Source organism: Anolis carolinensis, chromosome X (genome assembly GCF_035594765.1).
Source record: "Anolis carolinensis isolate JA03-04 chromosome X, rAnoCar3.1.pri, whole genome shotgun sequence".
Taxonomy (NCBI): Eukaryota; Metazoa; Chordata; class Lepidosauria; order Squamata; family Dactyloidae; genus Anolis; species Anolis carolinensis.
Window position 1 is genome coordinate 1,753,874 of NC_085847.1, and position 20,361 is coordinate 1,774,234.

Genomic DNA, 20,361 nt, shown 5'->3' on the forward strand with positions numbered 1-20,361 from the left:
ATAAGTGAGAGTCTACTGTATTATTATTATTATTATTATTATTATTATTATTATTATTATTATTAAAGCCGTTAGAGACGGTTTCTTGTCGCGCTCCACTTTTTGTATTTTTTTCAACCATAGGCCCTCCCCCCTTTTTTTTAACACGAGCATTAACAAAATCCACGGATAATAACAGTCCAATCAAAAAAAATCTTTTTCTTGGTGTCTTCGTTTTTAGGCCTGTTCTTGGGAGTTATTTGGGGGTACTCATTCTGAAAATTACATTAGATAGACCACATCAGCTCTAGATTATTAAATATGGTTTTCTGTTGGCGAGCAGATGGTAAATACTGGATTTTTAAAATCAGAAACTTGAGCTGATGTGGTCTATCCAATGCAATTTTCGGAATCAGCACCCCAAATAACCAAACCGAATCTAAAGTTGACTAAACACTGATTCGTAACCTTTTTGGTACTAATGTTGGAGAGTGGTTTCTGGTCACAGTCGTCCCTGGTTAAGTGTTCCCTTGGTCAAAAAAAGGTTGGGAACCATTGCTGTAGACCAAGATATCCATCTCACTATTTATGACTTAGATGTCACAGGGAAACCAGTTGGTTTCCTCAAGTTTACCGTCAACCCTCAGAACTCAGGAAGAAGTCCACTATCTCCTTCCATCCACAATCTTGCAACTACGTTGTACACACAAAAGGCCAATGTGTATAGGTAATCCAGTTTAATGAGTTTCGTTGCAGGTGTTACAGCAAAGTAATCTTTTTAGAAAGTACACGTCTGCGGATCTTTCGAGTGTCAGCCAAACTCCAGTCCAACACGACAATAAAGAAGGCTTCTTCCATTTCAGCAAAGGTTTGGCTGACTGAAACAGTGTGCAGATCTAACTCTCTTGCACATACAACAGCTAAGAACTCTCCTCAACTTCTAAAAGATTCAGACTGCAAACTACGTGAAAAACACAAACATTCCAGAGGAAATGCAAAAACTTCCTGAGAACCAGTCTAGATCTTGACCCAAACGTAACGCAAGAACAAACCCCTAAACCTGGGCCAAAGTGGAACTGGGCTTCCAATGGTGTCCCCATGCAAGAGTTCCCTGAGGAAGGGAAAACCTTTTCAGGAAACCATTGGTGGGACTCCTGAATTCATTCCCCACACCGTGGAATTTGTAATACTAAGAACTGTAAACCTTCTCTGTGGATGAACGTTTCCCCAAAGATTATTGCACTCACTTCACCCCTATTTCACGGCAACGAGAGGGACTAGAACCCTTGCCGAGGAGAACACCACAACTCAGAAAAAGAAAGCGCTCCTCCAGCAAACAAGCAAAGATAGGCATAGGAAAGAGCATTCCTTAAGAAGACATAGATGGCTTTTGCTTATTTTTTTTTGGAAAGGGAAGAATTGTGGGCATGCTACAGGCCAAGCCGAGCTAAAGTGTGCAGGCCATTCACAGTGGCCCCTGAACTACAAGAAGGTGCAAAGGTAGTCACACTCCAGCAGCAAGTGGAAGACAGGGCACGTATCCCAACTACAAGTGCTCAGATGCGCAATGGGCATTTTAGATTTTTCAGCTTCTGAACTCAGTGTTAATAGACTCCTTCTGTTGACATTGTGCTTCTCTGATCGACTAAGGACCAGTCCTGATTTATATATAACCATCTTGCCAAGAGCTCCCCATCTTTTCTTTAAGCAAAGGGTGTTCTGGAGCTCAGCAATGGGTTGAGGAGATCCCTTCCCCGCCTAGGCATCCAAATGTGGGTTTGTCCTAGAAATGGCATGCTTGGAGCCCTGCAATGGAAGCACTGCTTGGGACAACAGTGGTGGCAGAGTAGAGGAGTGGGCAAAGCGTGCCCCTGGGGGTGCCATTCCAAAGTGCGTGCTGCAAAAGCAGCTTTTCTGGTAGGGGTTGGTTGCATGCATACTGCATAGTCGGGTATCAAGGCAGGGAGTTGGAAGTACTCTGGGAAAGCGGGTGCAACCCAAGAGGCACTGCTTGTGCTCTGGAAGAGACTGCAAGGGGAGAAGAAGGAGCAAAAGGGGGAGGCCACGCTTGTTCCTCCTCCAGCCATACTTAGCCATGCTCCAGACAAAGCCTGCACCCGGGTCGAGGCCAGCAACCGGGTTACGGAAGAGGGCAAAAGGCTGCATCCCTCACACTCATTCTAAAAGAAACCTGAGTCTCTGTTGTCTTTTTTGGTTGTTGCTCTTTTTTAAAAAGTCAAACTCCAAGCAAACAGCTAGAACTGAGGCCAGCTATGCGGCAGAGACAAAAAAAAAAAGGAGGCAAAGGAAGCGTGAAATCAAGCAAGAGAGCCCTAAGGAATGAGGATAGCTTGCCTAGAAGTGGCTCGCCTGGGAAAGAGCCTTCCAGGCCTGCAAAGGCCACGGCTAGTGCAAAAGAGTAGGAAAGGATCTGGAAAGGGGTCACGGACCCTTCAGTGGACTCTGGCACCCGTTCTGCCCAACAGGCAACACTCGCTCTCTCCCTGGCCACACGCCGCGGCCACTTTTGCTAAGGTTGGTCGCCCCGGCCTCGTTGCTCACTTGCCCCGCTTGCCTCTACCTTTCCGGGCCAAAGGCTTCCCCGCAGCCCCGGCGGGCGAGCTAGCCGAGGCCATGGCAATGTTGATCTGCCCGTCCTGGATCTCCTGCCGGGCCTCCACTGGGAGGTGGTTGATCTTCTGCTGGGTCTCCAGGTAGAACATGACGTCCCGGAGCTGCTCCTGGACCTCGGTGATCTGCAAGTCCTTCTGCTCACAGGTCTCCTTGAGCAGCTTCTCCTCCTCCTTCAGCTTGTTCTGAAGCAAGAGCTGGTTGGCGCGCAAACACTTGTTCATCTCCTGCTCCTCCTTCAGCTCCGTGGTGAGCTTGCACACCTTGGCGCTTAGCTGAGTGCACCTAAGGAAAGGACAAGGACTTAATTTTGACAAAAAATGAAGACATTCTGTTTACATATCTCTCGACGGCTGCGAGGATTGTGTTTGCAAAATCATGGAAATCACAAGAAACACCAAACCTGGACTCATGGAGAATTAAAGTGAGGGAGGTTAAAGATATGGACCAATTAACTTTTTTTCTTAAAAAGAACTCGGGGGACCCCATAAAACAAACAGACTGGGAATTAGTAGAAAACTACTTCAGAAGAATGAAGAAATAATTGCCTATTAATAATGGGAGAAACATTAGGGTCAGAAGAACAACGAGTAATTTTAGAGGAAAGAAACAAGTGGACCCTAACCACTAAGGATTAAAGGAAGTCACTGTATTTTAATTTTATTTTTATTTTTTTTACTTTGTATTTTTTTATATATATGTATATTATTTTTAATATATACAGTAGAGTCTCACTTATTCAACATAAACGGGCCGGCGGAACGAATATGTTGGATAATAAGGAGAGATTAGGGAGAAGCCTATTAAACATCAAAACATTCTAATTTTACAATATAAAAAGATTAAAAGAAATAGGGAAAATCAGGAGGAGTCTGGAAAGGTATCTCTACAAGGACAGGAAAGAAAAAGACACATACACAACATCCTAAGTAAAGCTAGGGAAGTTTGAAATCAAAAATAAAAATGGACTTCCAATCCTATCCACTGTCATTTACATTGTCCTTTCTTAACTCCTTATGTTTCTGCTATCCTCTCTTTGTTTCATCACCTCGGGGAACAATTTTTCTTTGGGTCTTAATTTTAGTTCATTTTTTTCTTGTGCCAAATACACTTTCAATGGTAACCAGTCCGTTATTATTTTATTTCCACACGAGCTTTGAGATACAGTAGAGTCTTACTTATCCAACATAAACGGGCTGGCAGAACATTGGATAAGCAAAAATGTTGGATAATGAGGGATTAAGAAAAAAGCCTATTAAACATAAAATTACGTTATAATTTTACAAATTAAGCACAAAAACATCATGTTTTACAAGAAATTGACAGAAAAAGCAGTTCAATACACAGTAATGTTATGTAGTAATTACGGTATTTACGAATTTAGCAACAAAACATTGCAACATTTACTACAAAAACATTTGACTACTAAAAGGCAGACTGCGTTGGATAATACAGAACATTGGATAAGTAAAGCTTGGATAAGTGAGACACTACTGTAATAATTGAGATAATTTCTCCATATTCGTTATGTCTATTATTTTCATGATCCAATGTTCTATTGTGGGTATTTCTTTAACTCTCAATCTTTGAGCATATATTATTCTAGCCGCAGTTACTAAGTAATTATTTTTGTGTAGTACAAAGTCTGTTATCCCTAATAGGAAATATTCTGGCTTCAACGGCACTTTTTATCTAATATTGTCTGGAGTTTTTCTTGAATTTCTTTCCAATATTTTTTTTGCTATTTTAAAGGCCCACCACATATGGGGAAAAGTTCCTGAAGGTTCCTCACACTTCCAACATTCATCTTGTACTAATGGATAACATTTTGCTAATATTGTGGTGTTATGTACTATTGGTACATCATTTTGAACCCATTTTCTTTCCGATCGTACAAATATGTATATTTTAGTTTTTTGTTCCATATTATTTTCCTATCCGTCTAGTCTGATTGTATGACCAATATATGCGGCTCATTTGACCATGCAGTCCTCAACTTGTTCTATTTCCGTTGACCATTCTAACTATTTTTGGTATAATTTTGTTATTAGTTTCTTGTCTGTTGCCATTATCTTGTCCCAGAAGGTGTCTTTGTCCATAAATCCTGTTATCTTAACTTTATTATAGCTTTCTCTTATTTGTCTGTATTGAAACCATGATATATTCTTATCTATTTGATTGATTTCTTTGGTGTTTTTATTATATTTCCACTCTGTTTTTTTCAATATATCTCTATATGGAAGCCACTTTTCCTGTCCCAATTTCCTTCTATATTCAGTCCCACTGCATTATTATTATTAATCGGTTCTGGTTTAATATTAAGTAAACTGCCTTGAGTGTCAATACTAGGATAAAGGAGGGAAGTAAAGGAATAAAACAGGAACAGCAACAACAACAATGAATATATAAAGGAAAACAGACATCTGTGTGAACGGGAATTACATACTTTCTTTCCAAAGACTGCTTCTCCTTCAGTAGGTCATTCAGTCTCTGTTCCAGTGAGTCACATTTCTCAATGGTCTCTTTAAATTTAGACTTCATGTTGTTAATCTGGTTTATACAAAAAAAAAAGAACACACAAAGTGAGAGAAATTTCAAGCAGGCCAAAGTCCACATGGCGGTTTTCAGGGTGAGAGTTGAGGCGACTGGAAGAATTGCTAAACTCTGGCCCCTTCCTGGGACTCTGGAAATACGGAGAAATGGTGGTCTTGGATCTACTATTTAAAAAGTAATCTTTAACTAGAGAGCTGGTGCTGGTTAGAAGGGGCCAAAGCAGTCAGCTTGCACAGAACTTGCTGGCAGAGAGGAGGGTCTGTCAGAGCTCCTGCCCCATCATTCAAAACAAAAAAAACACTGGAATAGGTTTTGTCTTTGAAAAAAAAACTGCCACCGTCAGCAACAGGATCACGGGACTCTCTCCGGCTGGCACTGCGTCCTCCGCCAAAGGCACACAAAGCAAACAAGGAGAGCAAAAAGCCACCTGTGTGAGCTTTCATTGCCTGTTTCGCATCCGACGCCCGCCAAAAGTTATGCACTCCAGTGGCCACAAACTCTCGCCAACAGTCAGGGATTATGGGAGTTGAGGCCTGAAGGGGAGCAAGTCACTAACCTAAGGCACCCCCTGCTGGAAGATTCGGATAAAGTACTGAGTGATGGGACAGAAGGCAGAAAGAGACATCTCCACCAATAATAATAATAATAATAATAATAATAATAATAATAATAATAATAATAAGCAAAGTGAAGAACCTGCTTTGATTAAAGTCAAAAATCAGAAACTCCTCAAAGCACAGCAGACAAAAAAGTCAGTACAAGAAAACCGCACTACAAACTAGAGCTGACAGCTGGCACAACAAATCATTGCATGGAAAGTTCCTTGACAAAATTGAAGGAAAAGCTGATAAGGAGAAGACCTGGCTCTGGCTCACGAATGGGACCCTGAAGAAGGAGACAGAAGGCCTGATCCTTGCAGCCCAGGAGCAAGACATCAGAACAAAGGCAATTAAGGCCAAGATCGAAAAATCAGCTGATGACCCAAAATGCAGACTGTGCAAGAAAACCGACGAAACCATTGATCATATCCTCAGCTGCTGTAAGAAAATTGCACAGACAGTCTACAAACAGAGGCACAACTATGTGGCCCAAATGATTCATTGGAACTTATGCCTCAAGTATCACCTCCCAGCAGTAAAGAACTGGTGGGATCACAAACCTGCAAAGGTTGTGTAAAATGAACACGCAAAGATACTGTGGGACTTTCGAATCCAGACTGACAAAGTTCTGGAACACAACACACCAGACATCACAGTTGTGGAAAAGAAAAAGGTTTGGATCATTGATGTCACCATACCAGGTGACAGTCACATTGATGAAAAACAACAGGAAAAACTCAGCCGCTATCAGGACCTCAAGATTGAACTGCAAAGACTCTGGCAGAAACCAGTGCAGGTGGTCCCGGTGGTGATGGGCACACTGGGTGCCGTGCCGAAAGATCTCAGCCGGCATTTGGAAACAATAGACATTGACAAAATCACGATCTGCCAACTGCAAAAAGCCACCCTGCTGGGATCTGCACGCATCATCCGAAAATACATCACACAGTCCTAGACACTTGGGAAGTGTTCGACTTGTGATTTTGTGAAACGAAACCCAGCATATCTATCTTGTTTGCTGTGTCATACAACGTCGTTGTGTCAATAATAACAACAACTTTATTTTTATACCCCGCCTCCATCTCCCCGAAGGGACTCGGGGCGGCTTACATTGGGCCAAGCCCAGGTAATTACAGTGTAAAGGAGAACAACAATATAAAAACAAATCTGTAAAACATTAAAATCACATATACAATAAACCATAGTTAGATAAAAAACCTGAGAAGATCATAAAACGAACCGGGCCAGAAGAAAGTGCATACAGTAGGAATGTAAACTGAAGAAGAGGTAAATAACCTGGGACACTGTTTTTGATCTCTGAGAGCATATTTTAAACTAAGAGGTTTCAAGGGAGTGTATATCTTTTGGGCAATTACAAACCGCAACTGCAATTTCAATTTCAAAGACACAAGTTTGACACCTCTTTTCTAGACAAATGAATCCCTGTCCACGATGGACTCACCTCTTCGGCGGTATCCTTCTCGATTCGGACAATCTTGTTCTCCCAATAGATACGCTGGGACTCCAACTGACTTGTCAACAAGTACGAGTACTGCATTCAGTGGAGAAAGAAAGACACGAAAACATTGTCATGGGTGTGGGTAGGAAGAGGCCACTTTCTTCCCAACAGCCCCAGCCAAGGAGGAGGAATGCTGAGAGCTGTAGTCGAACATCTAGAGCACCATAGGGGCCTCAATCGTGACCTGCGGTGAACACTTCTTTCATAATAATAATAATAATAATAATAATAATAATAATAATAATAATAATAATAATAATAATAATAATAATTTTATTTTTGTACCCCGCCACCATCTCCCCAAAGGGACTCGGGGCGGCTCACAGATATAAAACCAGCATACAGTGATATCAAATATAAATATCAAATACAAAAACACACGAATAAATTTTCTACAATTTGTTCTACAATAATGTTCTACAAATGCTGCTTTTTACAATTGTTCTTGGCATGCCCTGCGAATGAGACATTCCTATGCTTGTACCTTTAAGTACCTTCTTCGAATTCATGTAGGAGTCACCTCCGGGCCCAATTTGGGAGGCAAATGGGATCTTAGTGCTACAAGAATGTGAATGTATATTATTGTTGCTTTAAACTGTTTATTTTATGAGGTTTTATATTTATCATTGATGCATTTGGATTGTTGTTTACATAAGTTTAATATGTTGTAGGCTGCTTTGGGTCCTGTGAGGGAGAAAGGTAAGGTAAATGTTTCCCCTGATGTTAAGTCCAGTCGTGACCGACTCTGGGGGTTGGTGCTCATCTCCATTTCTAAGTCGAAGAGCCGGCGTTGTCCGTAGACACCTCCAAGGTCATGTGGGATGACTGCATGGAGCGCCGTTACCTATTCATCTACTCACATTGGCATGTTTTCGAACTGCTAGGTTGGCAGAAGCTGGGGCTAACAGCGGGCGCTCATTCCGCTCCCGGGATTTGAACCTGGGACCTTTTGGTCCACAAGTTCAGCAGCTCAGTGCTTTAACACACTGTGCCACTAGGGCCCCAAGGGAGAATAAATAAAGATGTATTATTATTATTATTATTATTATTATTATTATCTTAGATACATACATAAAACCATGGGAAGAGAAATCTGAGCTCAATAACCCACAGAAAAACTCAGAAAAATTTGACCCTCAGCACTTGGGCTCATTTTGCATGGTTCCAGCACTGGCGAGAGTTCCTCGGTTGCCACCCATGACATTAGCCAGGGAAAACACACACACACACAAAGAATACTAAGGCCAAAGCAGGCTTACCTCTAGCTGCAAGGCGTCGATCTTCTCCTCCTGACACACCTCGCCCTCGCACTCGTACTGGACTAGCTTTCCATCGGTCTTGCTGGCCACCAGCCGGTGGACGTAATTGTCTAGAGAGAAAGACAACAACCTTGCTGGTCATCGGAAGCAAGTTTTTTTCAAATGAATTCATTGATTAAAGTAAATTATTTACAATATCTATAAAAAAGTAGGGTATGTGAAAGAATAGGTTAAAGTGTAGGGTTATTACCACCAATGGGGGAATACACACACACACACACCCCGTATATACTCGAGTATAAGCCGACCCAAGTATAAACCGACCCAAGTATAAACCGAGGCACCAAATCGCCTAAAGGATGGGGAAATACCTCCTGCGTAGTCCCAGACCCGATGGTTGGTCAGCTGCATGGCATAGGTGTGCTGGGTCTCCTCAAAGTGTTTGTAAGCATGCCGACTCACGTAGCGCCCACAGCCGATATGCCCACAGATCAGGCATATCCAAAGATTCTGTGGGAGAGAAGTGTTGTCTGAATTGAGACAATGGAAGAGACCCTCAGGAGAGGATGGGTTGGTGTCTCCACGTCGACACAGCTCTCCTTGCAAAGCCAAGTCTCTCCCAACAAAGAGAGAAAGCCAATGGGCCCTTCCCTGACTGCTCCCGCCACAGGACCACTCACTTCTTGGACGCCACACTCAAAGCACTTGTTCTCCTCAACAGGTTCAGGTGTCTGGCAATACCGGCACACAGGGCACCTGGAAGAGAAGGGAGAAGACAGTTATTTATCCAGATCAAACACACCGTGGGCATGGACAGATTGTGGTTCACTGTCTCATAAAGATTGGAGACAATGGATGAACATCAGTGCTGGCACAAAGCTGATCTTCCTAGATCTTGCAGCATCCAAAAACCTGAGCTTCCCTGGCAAGCCCTAAGCACTGGACAGCCTGCAAAGGGGGTTCTACAACTGTCCCACTTTGCTATATCCTCTCTTAAAAACTTAGCCAATCTTAATCCCACAATTTGAGCACAAAACATCTGCCACTATACCTTGGGAACAAGGAATTTCGCAGTGAGGAAGTTAAGCATCTAAATGGGTTCACCTTCCGGAGGTGTATAATATATTTACGGGCAAAATGAGCACCCTAACTCAGATCCTACCGCAAACAGGGTACTAAAATATCTTCTGGAACAACAAAAGCGTTGAGCAGCAATACTTTATGTTGGGAACAGCAAAACCTTCCCTCAGACAAATGTATTTTTTTCTCTGCATGCTCCAGGTTTATTTATTTACTACATTTATATCCCGCTCTTCTCACCCCGAAGGGGAGTCAGAGCATCTTACAAATCAAATGTACATACAATATATTATTAGCATAGCACAAGATAAGCATGAAATCACTATATTGTACTATATAATTATACTGTAATATTATTAGTAATATTACTTGTAATATATAATATATAATTAATATTATTACATTGTATTATTATTAGTATAATATTGGTTGTGCCAAACATACAGCTACCAGGTAGAGGAATGTGACTATCTTACGTGGTGTCCTCCCAGCGCTGTAGACATTGGCTATGGAAGCTGTGGTTGCAAAGCGTCGTGAGAATGCCATTGACAGACTCATCCATTCGCTCCAAGCAGACGGTGCACTTCGGAAGCTCGGTTAGGTCCATGACAGGAAGACTGGCCCCCTTTGCGCAAAGAGAGACACATCCTGATCAGTGTAACAATTCCCAAACAGAGACTATCTCCAAGACAACGTATCCCAGTTACCAGCCTGATTTTTTCAGGGCTTTTTCTTTGTCCAACCACCATAATAGCATATTTGGTGAAGACTTGAGGGAGGGTCTTTTTGGTGGCCGCTCCCAGGCTGGCACTCCCTCCCACAGGTTCCTTCTTTCCGAGCTTGAGAGTCCGCTGATATGCTTGAAGACATCAATCAAGCGTTTCCCATTTCATCAGAAATAGGTGGTTCTGTTTATGAAGCTGGGAGGCAAGTTCTTCCAAGGCCAGAGGGTGTGCATCCAGGGAAGAGGCTGAATTTCATTAAGAAAAGATAAGAAAAGGAAGTAGACACTTACATCTTCTGACTTGAAGACTTCCGCTCTCTCCACATAGACCAGCTGACAAACATCCTCTTCTATGGAGTTGAATTGCCGGCCGTTGCAAGCCATGTAAAAGCTATCTGCATCGGCCTACAAGTGAAAAAGAGAGAGAGAGAGATTGAGAAATTGTGATGGAAAGGATATAGACTGTTATGGGAAAAACCCACTGAAGTAGTTCTGTTATAGAACTCCAATATGCCGATGATAATGTAGTCTGTACGCATTCAAAAGAAGACGTACAAGCCACTCTAAACACATTTGCAGAAGCATACGAGAAGCTCAGCCTCTCACTGAACATCAAGATAACCAAAGTGCTCTTCCAGCACGCATCGGGCAATTCCTCTGCAATGCCAGAAATACAGCTTAATGGTGTAACGTTACAAAATGTTGACCAATTCTGCTCCCTTGGCAGCCACCTCTCCACAAAAGTCAACATTGGCACTAGAATACAATACCGCTTCAGCTCTGCGAGTGCAGCATTCTACCGAATGAAGCAAAGAGTGTTTGAGGAACGGGACATCCGTAGGGATACCAAGGTGCTTCTTTATAAAGCTATCCCCTCGCAACCCTGTTATACATCTACAAAATGTGGACTGTCTACAGACGTCACACTCAACTTCTAGAACGATTCCATCAGTATTGCATCCGAAAAATCCTGCAAATCTCTTGGGAAGACAGGCGGACAAATGTCAGTGTGTTGGAAGAAGCAAAGACCACCAGCATTGAAGCAATGTTCCTACATCATCAACTCCACTGGACTGGCCACATTGTCCAAATGCCCGATGACCAAAGCAGTTACTATACTCCTAACTCAAGAACGGAAAACGGAATGTCAGTAGACAGGAAAAGAGATTTAAAGAACGGGCTTAAAGCCAACCTCAAAAACGGTGGTATAGACACCGAGAACTGAGAAGCTCTGGCCTCTGAATGCTCCAATTGGAGGTCAGCTGTGACCAGCAGTGCTGTGGAATTTAAAGAGGCACAAATGGAGGGCGAAAGGGAGAAACATGCCAAGAGGAAGAAGGCACGTCAAGCCAACCCTGAAAACCGATGTCCTCACTGTGGAAGAAGATGTAGGTCAAGAATAGGGCTCTACAGTCACCTACATATCCACCACCAAGACACTGCACTTGGAAGGCCATCATATTCGGACAACGAGGGATCGCCTAAGTAAGTAAGTACTCCCAGGTACCAGAATGCAGTTAACAACCACCTACATGTTTTCAAGGCTCCTACCTACCTAGTGTTTGCCAAACAGGGGCCCCACTGCACCCCTGAAGATACAATTCCACTTGTTCAGTGAATTTCAGTGAATTTCCTCAACACCTCACCAGAAATTATCTCCTGGTGCCTTGCTTTTTATCACTGTAGCGATCAGCAAAGATCACACACATCACAGCCTTCCAAACATCTAAACTCAATCATACAGACAACTGGAAATGGTTCCGGCCGCCTCCCGTAATTTCATTTCAGGGCCATTTGGAGCAGGAAATCAGATGGTTTCAATCAGCAACTGGATATGGAGCTGAATGCCTTGGGAACAGAAGGGCTGACAAGAAGAGCGGTGTTTTCCTGTAAGAGCCAGGCTCTCCCTTCCCCAAGGAGTGTAAAGAAGCACAGACCTAACACACCATCTTATCCTCTCAGCAACCCTATGAAACAGGCGAGATGAGCTAGTCCAAAGTGAGCTTTGAAACCAACTGGAGACTTAGACTTCAATCTCCTAGCCCTGAGTTCCCTCCAAACAATCTGACATAAGGAACATGTGAAGTGTAGAAACCCAAGGCCCCACAAAAGATATGAGGTGGGGAAGGAGGTTTCTTTCCACCAAACCAGCCAGGCATGTTGTTGTCTTTACCTGTGTGCTGAACTTGATCAGGGCCATGTATTGGTTTGGGGTGGAGTCCCGGATGATCTTCATGTGCTCAATGACATCGTAGAAGGAAGCCACAAACTTCATGAGGTCGTGGCTGGTCATGGTGGCTGGGACTGTAAGAACACACAGCATGGCACTGCGCCGCACGTCTTCCTTCAAGGAGGTCATCTTGCTGCATGAGGAAAAAAAGAGGAGAGTCAAGAAAGTGTCCATTCTGAAGCGTAAGACTCCAAAGAGATATTTTGCATTGAAGGATGCAACCAAAAAATATGTTATTATCATGCGTCTGTTGCTTCCTGGCTGAGAAGAACCACTGATCCATTTCTTATGGGGTAGCAAACCATACCAAGCTTGGTTACCTGCAACTGTTATCACTCCAATGGTGTTTAAACTATATCACAGGAAAATGTGACTGTTTTCTCAAAATAATAATAATAATAATAATTTATTTTTATACCCCACCCCATCTCCTCGAAGGGGCAACTTACATGGGGCCAAGCCCAGACATCAGACAATATAAAAACATAGCAATAAAACAAGTCAATCAACAATAAAACAAATCATAAAACAAATGAGGTCACATACAATAAATATACTGATAAAATCCTGGGTTGGCTCCAAAAAAACTGGGACAAAAGTGCAAAAAGATCAGTCATAGGCTCTACACCTAATAGGAAAGGAGCTAAGAGCCTCAACAAAGCTGGTGCTCTCCAGATTTGTTGGACTACCATTCCCATTATCCTACAAACACAAGCAAGGACACATTTTTGATGCACGCAGAGCAGAAGAGGGGCCCTACCAATTCTGCCTATGATCCTCAGGCCCTAAGCACAAGTTACTGTTTCTGGAAACTTCTTGGAACTGTGATTCAAACTTTAAATGTGTTGAAGAGCTATTTAATCCAAACCCATTTTCACAACTGGATGTCTAAACACTCCTGGTCTCATTTTAATTCAAAGGTTGCTCTCTCTGCCCTAAAATTTACCAGAATCTACACCTGAGAATGTTCCACAAACATCTCCAACTGAAGAAATCCCAAGTCCACTATCATCTGGAACTCCCTCCCTAAAGAAATAAAAACTGCCCCACCCTCCTCTCCTTTAAAAAGCATTTAAAACTCATTTAAGCACCTTAGTATATGAAGAGGAGGAAAACTAGTACAGCTTTATCTATCTATCTATCTATCTATCTATCTATCTATCTATCTATCTATCTATCTACTCGCTTAGATATTGGATACCTACTTCAGCCTGCGGCAATTGTTTGTTTATTTAAGTTCAATTAGGTATTATTTTTTATTTAGTTTTATAAATTTATTTTGAAATTGTTTTGATTTGATTTATCATTGTCTGTTTTCGGCATTGAATGTTTGCAATTTTGTTACTTTTGTTGGAAACTGACCCTGAGTCGCCTCGGGGAGATAGGGCAGGGTACAAATAAAGTATTATTATTACTATTGACACAAGGACACAGTATGACACAGCCAACGAGATATATATGCTGGATTTCGTATCACAAAATCACAAGTCAAACACTTCCCAAGTGTTTAGGACTGTGTGTTGTTGTTGTTGTTGTTGTTATTATTGGAGACTGTTTTTGAAGGAAATTAAATAACGCCCACAACCTAAAAAACATAGGACACAACTCTTCAACTGCAGACATCACAGTCCTTAAAGCAAGTCACAAGATCACTGCTCAACAATGGGATAATAACAAACTAAAATCAGTCAAAGAGTCACTTCTTCCTAAGGAACTCCTGAACAGAAGTCTTGCTTGAAAAGGTGAATCCAGAGAAGGGTCATCTAAAATAGTGTTTCATAGAATCGTAGGGTTGGAAGAGACCTCATGGGCCATCCAGTCCAACCTGCTGCAAGAAGCAGGAAAATCTCATTCAAAGCACCCCCGACAGATGGCCATCCAGCCTCTGCTTAAAAGCCTCCAAAGAAGGAGCCTCCACCACAGACATCCAATTAGGTGTTTTGGACTTCAACTCCCAGAAATCCCAGCCAGTTTACCAACTCCTAGGAACTGTGGGAGATGAAGTCCAAAACACCCGGAGGCCCAAAGGCTGGGAACTACTGATCTAAAACGAGTCCACCATTCATCCTACGCCTGTCTACTCTGGTAGGCAGCCTCTCTCCTGGCTCTTAGGCAGAGAGAAGTCTTTCCAGGCCTCTCCTGTGGACTCTTTTGGCCTCGAGATGCCAGGGACTGAACTTTGAACAGTCTCCCCACAAGGCAGAAGGCCCAACCACTGAATTAATGGCTCTGTCCACAAAGGAGTTTCACAACCACAGAATCCCCTGATGCTGTAAAAAGAGGCAAGGCACTTTTGTCTTACTTTGTCTTGTAGAGATGCATGATGCCATGGACTATTTCAACAGACGGGTTGCCACTGAAGAAAGAAATCTGGTCTGGCAGCTGCTTGGAAGGGGAATCCGGCATAGTCCCAAGGCTGGTGCTTTTGCCCTCGCGTTTGCCTCGGTCCTCTGTGGAGGAAGCCTCGGAAGCTTTGACTTGTTCCATCGCCACTTTCACTTCATCTGCTTTAGGAAGCCAGAAGTGCGCAGGTTAGAAATTGGGTCACTTTCATCAATTTTGCAGAGGTGCAATTTCCAAGGCACGTGTTCTGTTTACGAGCGCAACGTAACTTTTCATACATACCTGCATCAGGCTTGAGGGTCTCAATGATCATATCTGTCATTTCCCTGCGACCGATGTGCTGGTGAATCAAGGAAGCTCTTTCCACGGCCGCTTTTCCTTCCAAGGAGGCTGTGGCGACGGCTAGTGATTTCTCCTGGATTTCCTCATCAGACATTTCAGTGGCTAAGCGGAAACAGTGATTCATGCCATTAGAATAGGTACTTACAGACTCAAGAGCAAAACAATCACAGCCAGACGAGACCTGCAAAACCTGAGTGGCGGAAGTCAATTAAAACCGCATCAGTGCTATTAATTCATTGAAGGTTTTTTTTTCCATCTCCTCTCTTCCTCAGCACTCCATACTCATATCACTTGAGCATTATCTATGACCCAGTTTAGTACCTCTTAAGCATCACTTTTAAACTAAATTGGAGGAATACAAGTAACATCAGGGAGCTCACCATTACAGAGACTCGCTATAGCCAGCGACACAGAGGCATCTGGGCTTTTCTTCTTAGAATAATGAATAAAGGTTGAGTTTCGTTTAACTTTGCTATGGAAAAGCATGGTATGTTCTCCTCCTCTGTTTCTAGTGCTTTCCCCAGCCCACTGTTGCTACTCTTGAATGTTATCAATAGTTTGTAACACACTGTGACTTGTACAGACAAAGAAAAGAAACATGGTGAGGCCAAAGTGAATCTAGCAGCTGCACCTTAAACGCTTGCTGATATCAGTCTCCTTGGGGTGACATTATAGCTACAGGCATAAATCTCCAGAGGGCTATGTAAAATAATACAGGTCTTTCAAGTATCTGGTATATTAGTACTGCGGTGAATGTGGAAGCAACAAATCCGCTTACCAAGAGGTCCTTTTGCTGGGAGTCCACACCTGTGGCTTTACTATCACTCTACTGTCTGCCTGCAGGAGTGGATTGTATCTATGAAAGCTCATGTTAAAGTAAACCAGTTAGTCTTAAAGGTCTTGTTAATCTTCCTCACACACTTTCCCCCTTTTAATGACGACACAAACTAACAAAGGGATCTAGTTGAAGACTGAAGTAGGCAATGTTTGGAACTCAGAAATCAGCTTTCTGTCCCACCCACTTCTTCTGTCATTGAGCTTGATACTGAAGAAAACCGGGCCATCTTTGCTGTACTTGGACACATCCATTATCAATGTTTGCCATAAAGCCCACACCCTAAAGTGTTACTCTGCTTTCTTGAATGGCTCTTATGGTGTTTGTGTTTGTTATGAAACAGCCTCCCCTGGATTGGTGTCTGTAGCACAACACAGAAATAAGACATCTCTTTATATAAAGAGGGCCTAAGAACTTTGGGTAAAGAAACCCATTTGCTTTCTCCATGCAACCCCAACACATCATGCACAGTAACAGTAATTGTAGCCTATCAACTCATCGTGGATTTAACCCCATTTATAATAGATTAGTCACAGTAACTTCAGCAACTGAGGGCAGGGAAGACCGAATCAGGAGAAAGAACTACCAGCACAGACACCTGTTTAAGGCCGTGCTTCTTAATTTTCATCACTTTGGATTTCAACTCCCAGAATGCCTGACTATGGGCCATTCTGGCCGAGGCTTTTGAAACTGAAATGTAATATATGTGGGAGCCGCAAAGCTGTTTCAATGGTCTCAGGAGCAAGTGACATATCTGATGCTAATAGTAACACTAACCACTATTTCTGCTTGATCAATACTACATATTTCAAACAGCAATTTCTGGTAGAGAAGAGCCTTCCTCCAGCCACCATCCAAGCACCTTTTGTCTAAAGCATGCAATTTGGTTATGCTTTCCTCGATACATTAGGCAGTCGCTTCACAACAGAAAACCCTGGAAGCCATTCTATCAACCTGATTTTAAAGCACACATAGCAATTTTGCCTAAATACCAAGGCAGTGGCTTAAGTGGTGGATTGCCACTCCGGAGGCCAGAATCCAACACCCCGCCTGTCCTTAAAAGCCCACGGAACAATCCTGGGCAAACCACACTCTCACTCCGTCTTGGAGAGAAGCAAAGGCAAACCGAGACTAGAAAACACAGCCGTGGGTTTGTCGTAGGGTCACCGAGCCAGAGACAAATTCAAGGCACACAATGCTAGCCAAAGTAACCTCCGGCTGCTCCGCCATTTATCCTTTTTCTGAGTTGCGCCACGGCTTGACTCGTTTGTTTTGTTCAAGGGAAAGAGCCACCAGCGTCAGCTCACAGCAAATTGAAGACATACAAATGAGATGAACACAATGAGACCAGGGAGAACACTAGCCTGGCCTTATGTGCGTCATATAACACCATAACACCATAAACAGAGTCCCCCACAGGATGTTAAATCCCCTTTCTCCAGCCAGAAACCTTTCCAGTTAGGTGAGACTCCGCCTCTCATTATCCCTGGACAAGAGAGATTGCTTTATGACACATCCAAAATCCACCAAGTTGAAAAAAGCTGCTATATATATAATAATCTACATAAATAAAAGTCAAAATATGTATGCATCTATGTATGTGCCTACCTATGTTTGTATGGAAAGGCAGTCTACGAGTTACAAACATCCGACTTGCAAACAATTCACAGTTAAGAACGGGGGTGAGACAACAGGAAGTGAGAGAAGTCTACCCCTCAGCAGGAAAATCCACTCCTGGAAGAGTTTAAATTTATTGTTTTTTTTCTAATTTGGAATTCTTATTATAATGAGTATGTTATTGTCATTTTATACTTTTGATATTAAGTGAAGTAGTTGTAGCATTGAATGTTTGCAGTTTTTATGTATGTTAACCTCTCTGAGTCTCTCTGGGGAGAGAGGGCAGTTTAGAAATAAAGTATTATTATTATTGTTATTATCATGGGGAAAAGATGTCTCGATTGAAGCTCTATCACTGATCCTTGTTTCCACAAGCTAAATTTGTCAAAATCCAATGATCACAGGGACAGAAAGTGGGGTGAAATCTTCTGAACAGGGGCACAGATAGCAAAGGAAACCCCACGGGGGTGTTTGCCCTTCACTATGTGATCCAAAACTAAACAAATATACACATTTAGATGGAGTGACACTTCAAAACACGTCCCAGACAAATTCAACTTAAGAACAAACCTACACAACTGATTTTGTTTGTAACCTGGTGACTGCCTGTAAAGCCTGTTATGCTTTGAGGTTAGGTTTTAATGTTATTTTCATATGGGGGATTTCTCTGGGATTTTGTGTCAGTATTTGTTTATGGAGGCATCGAATGTTTGCCATTGTATGTTGGAATCCTCCCTGAGTCCCTTTGGGGAGATAGGGCGGAATACAAATAAAGTTATTATTTGAAACACAACAAGATGAGTCCACAGCAGTCACTCTGCTGGCTGTTGTATTGGATCACAAGTGTCTAGGACTGTGTGATGTATTGGTGAATAATTCATGCAGATCCCAGTAAGGTGGCCTTCTGTAGCTGGCAGGTGGTAATTTTGTCAGCGCCAATTGTGTTTAAGTGCAGGCCAAGATCTTTAGGCAGTGCACCCAGTGTGCCGATCACCACTGGGACCACCTTGACTGGTGTGTGTGTGTGTGTGTGTGTGTATATATATATATAGTATATATAGATAACTTGCAAGCCATCCTGAGTCCCCGTTGTAATACTCTACTGTATTTCAGATTTCATTAATGTCAAAAATACGTAGTATGATTTTACATAGGATTTATGCTACATTAGAACAGTAAAGGCAAATATCACTTAAGTAAAATAAACATTAAATATTAAATAACCAAAATAAAATAAAATAATAAAATAAGGTATAAACACTAAGCTAATCTGGGAATCTGCTATTGCAACACATCCAATAAAGTGGTTTAAAACCAGTATATAAAAAATATTAGGACTAAGTATGTTCCAGTCTACAGTAGAGTCTCACTTATCCAAATTAAACGGGCCGGCAAAACCTTGGATAATTGAATATCTTGGATAATAAGGAGGGTTTAAGGAAAAGCCTATTAAACATCAAATTAGGTAATGATTTTACAAATTAAGCACCATCATGTTAGACAACAAATTAAAAACATCATGTTAGACAACAAATTTGACAGAAAAAGTAGTTCAATGCACAGTAATGTTATGTTGTAATTACTGTATTTATTATTTTAGCACCAAAATATCATGATATATTGAAAACATTGACTACAAAATACATTGGATAATCCAGAACCTTGGATAAGCGAGGCATGGATAAGTGAGACTCTACTGTATTTCAGATTTCATTAATGTCAAAAATATGTAGTATGATTTTACATAGGATTTATGCTACATTAGAACAGTAAAGGCAAATATCACTTAAGTAAAATAAACATTAAATAACAAAAAAAGGTATAAACACTAAGCTAACCTGGGAATCTGCTATTGCAACACATCCAATGAAGTGGTTTAAAACCAGTATTAAAAAAAATGATTAGGACTAAGTACGTTCCAGTCTACTTGGAATACAGGAAGTGTGTTTAAGAACTGGTCCAAGAGTCCAGAAGCTGTTTTTAAACTTGTTTATTTGTATTAAAGCTTATATATTTTATTATTTAAGGAGCCCCGGTGGCACAGTGTGTTAAAGCACTGAGCTGCTGAACTTGCAGACCGAAAGGTCGCAGGTTCAAATCCCGGAAGCGGAATGAGCGCCTGCTGTTAGCCCCAGCTCCTGCCAACCTAGCAGTTCGAAAACATGCCAATGTGAGTAAATAGGTACCACTCTGGCGGGAAGGTAACGGTGCTCCATGCAGTCATGCCAGTGGCCACATGACCTTGGAGGAGTCTACGGACAACGCCGGCTCTTCAGCTTAGAAATGGAGATGAGTACCAACCCACCAGAGTCGGTCACGACCGGACTTAACGTCAGGGGAAAAGCAAACCCTTATTTATTTATTTATTACAATACTTATATCCCGCCCTTCTCGCCCATAGGGGACCCAGGGCAGCTTACAACAAAACACAATATAAAAATATTACAAACAATTCAAGCCGTTAAAATTAAATACATTAAAACACGGATAAAAAATATGGATATAAATACACAATTGGTGCCTTTCGAGTCTGATAACTGTTCTGTCATTGAGTTCGAGGATGGTAATACAGTAGAGTCTCACTTATCCAACATAAACGGGCCGGCAGAACGTTGGATAAGCGAATATGTTGGATAATAAGGAGAGATTA

General features: G+C 42.1%; 1 protein-coding gene across 2 annotated transcripts in view; it reads right to left on the reverse strand.

The window, feature by feature from the left end:
• Positions 1 to 701: 701 nt before the first annotated feature.
• Positions 702 to 20,361, reverse strand: part of brap (BRCA1 associated protein) — a 61,551-nt gene continuing 41,891 nt past the window's right edge. For both annotated transcript variants that reach the window (XM_062958392.1, XM_062958393.1), the window contains 11 exons: positions 15,200 to 15,361; positions 14,877 to 15,081; positions 12,518 to 12,707; positions 10,636 to 10,749; positions 10,097 to 10,245; positions 9,221 to 9,296; positions 8,912 to 9,050; positions 8,541 to 8,650; positions 7,225 to 7,314; positions 5,057 to 5,160; positions 702 to 2,895 (listed from right to left, as the gene is read on the reverse strand). In XM_062958392.1, coding sequence (XP_062814462.1) covers positions 2,538 to 2,895; positions 5,057 to 5,160; positions 7,225 to 7,314; positions 8,541 to 8,650; positions 8,912 to 9,050; positions 9,221 to 9,296; positions 10,097 to 10,245; positions 10,636 to 10,749; positions 12,518 to 12,707; positions 14,877 to 15,081; positions 15,200 to 15,361 — 1,697 coding nt within the window. In that variant the 3' untranslated portion in view covers positions 702 to 2,537. The remainder of the gene's footprint in view (positions 2,896 to 5,056; positions 5,161 to 7,224; positions 7,315 to 8,540; positions 8,651 to 8,911; positions 9,051 to 9,220; positions 9,297 to 10,096; positions 10,246 to 10,635; positions 10,750 to 12,517; positions 12,708 to 14,876; positions 15,082 to 15,199; positions 15,362 to 20,361) is intronic.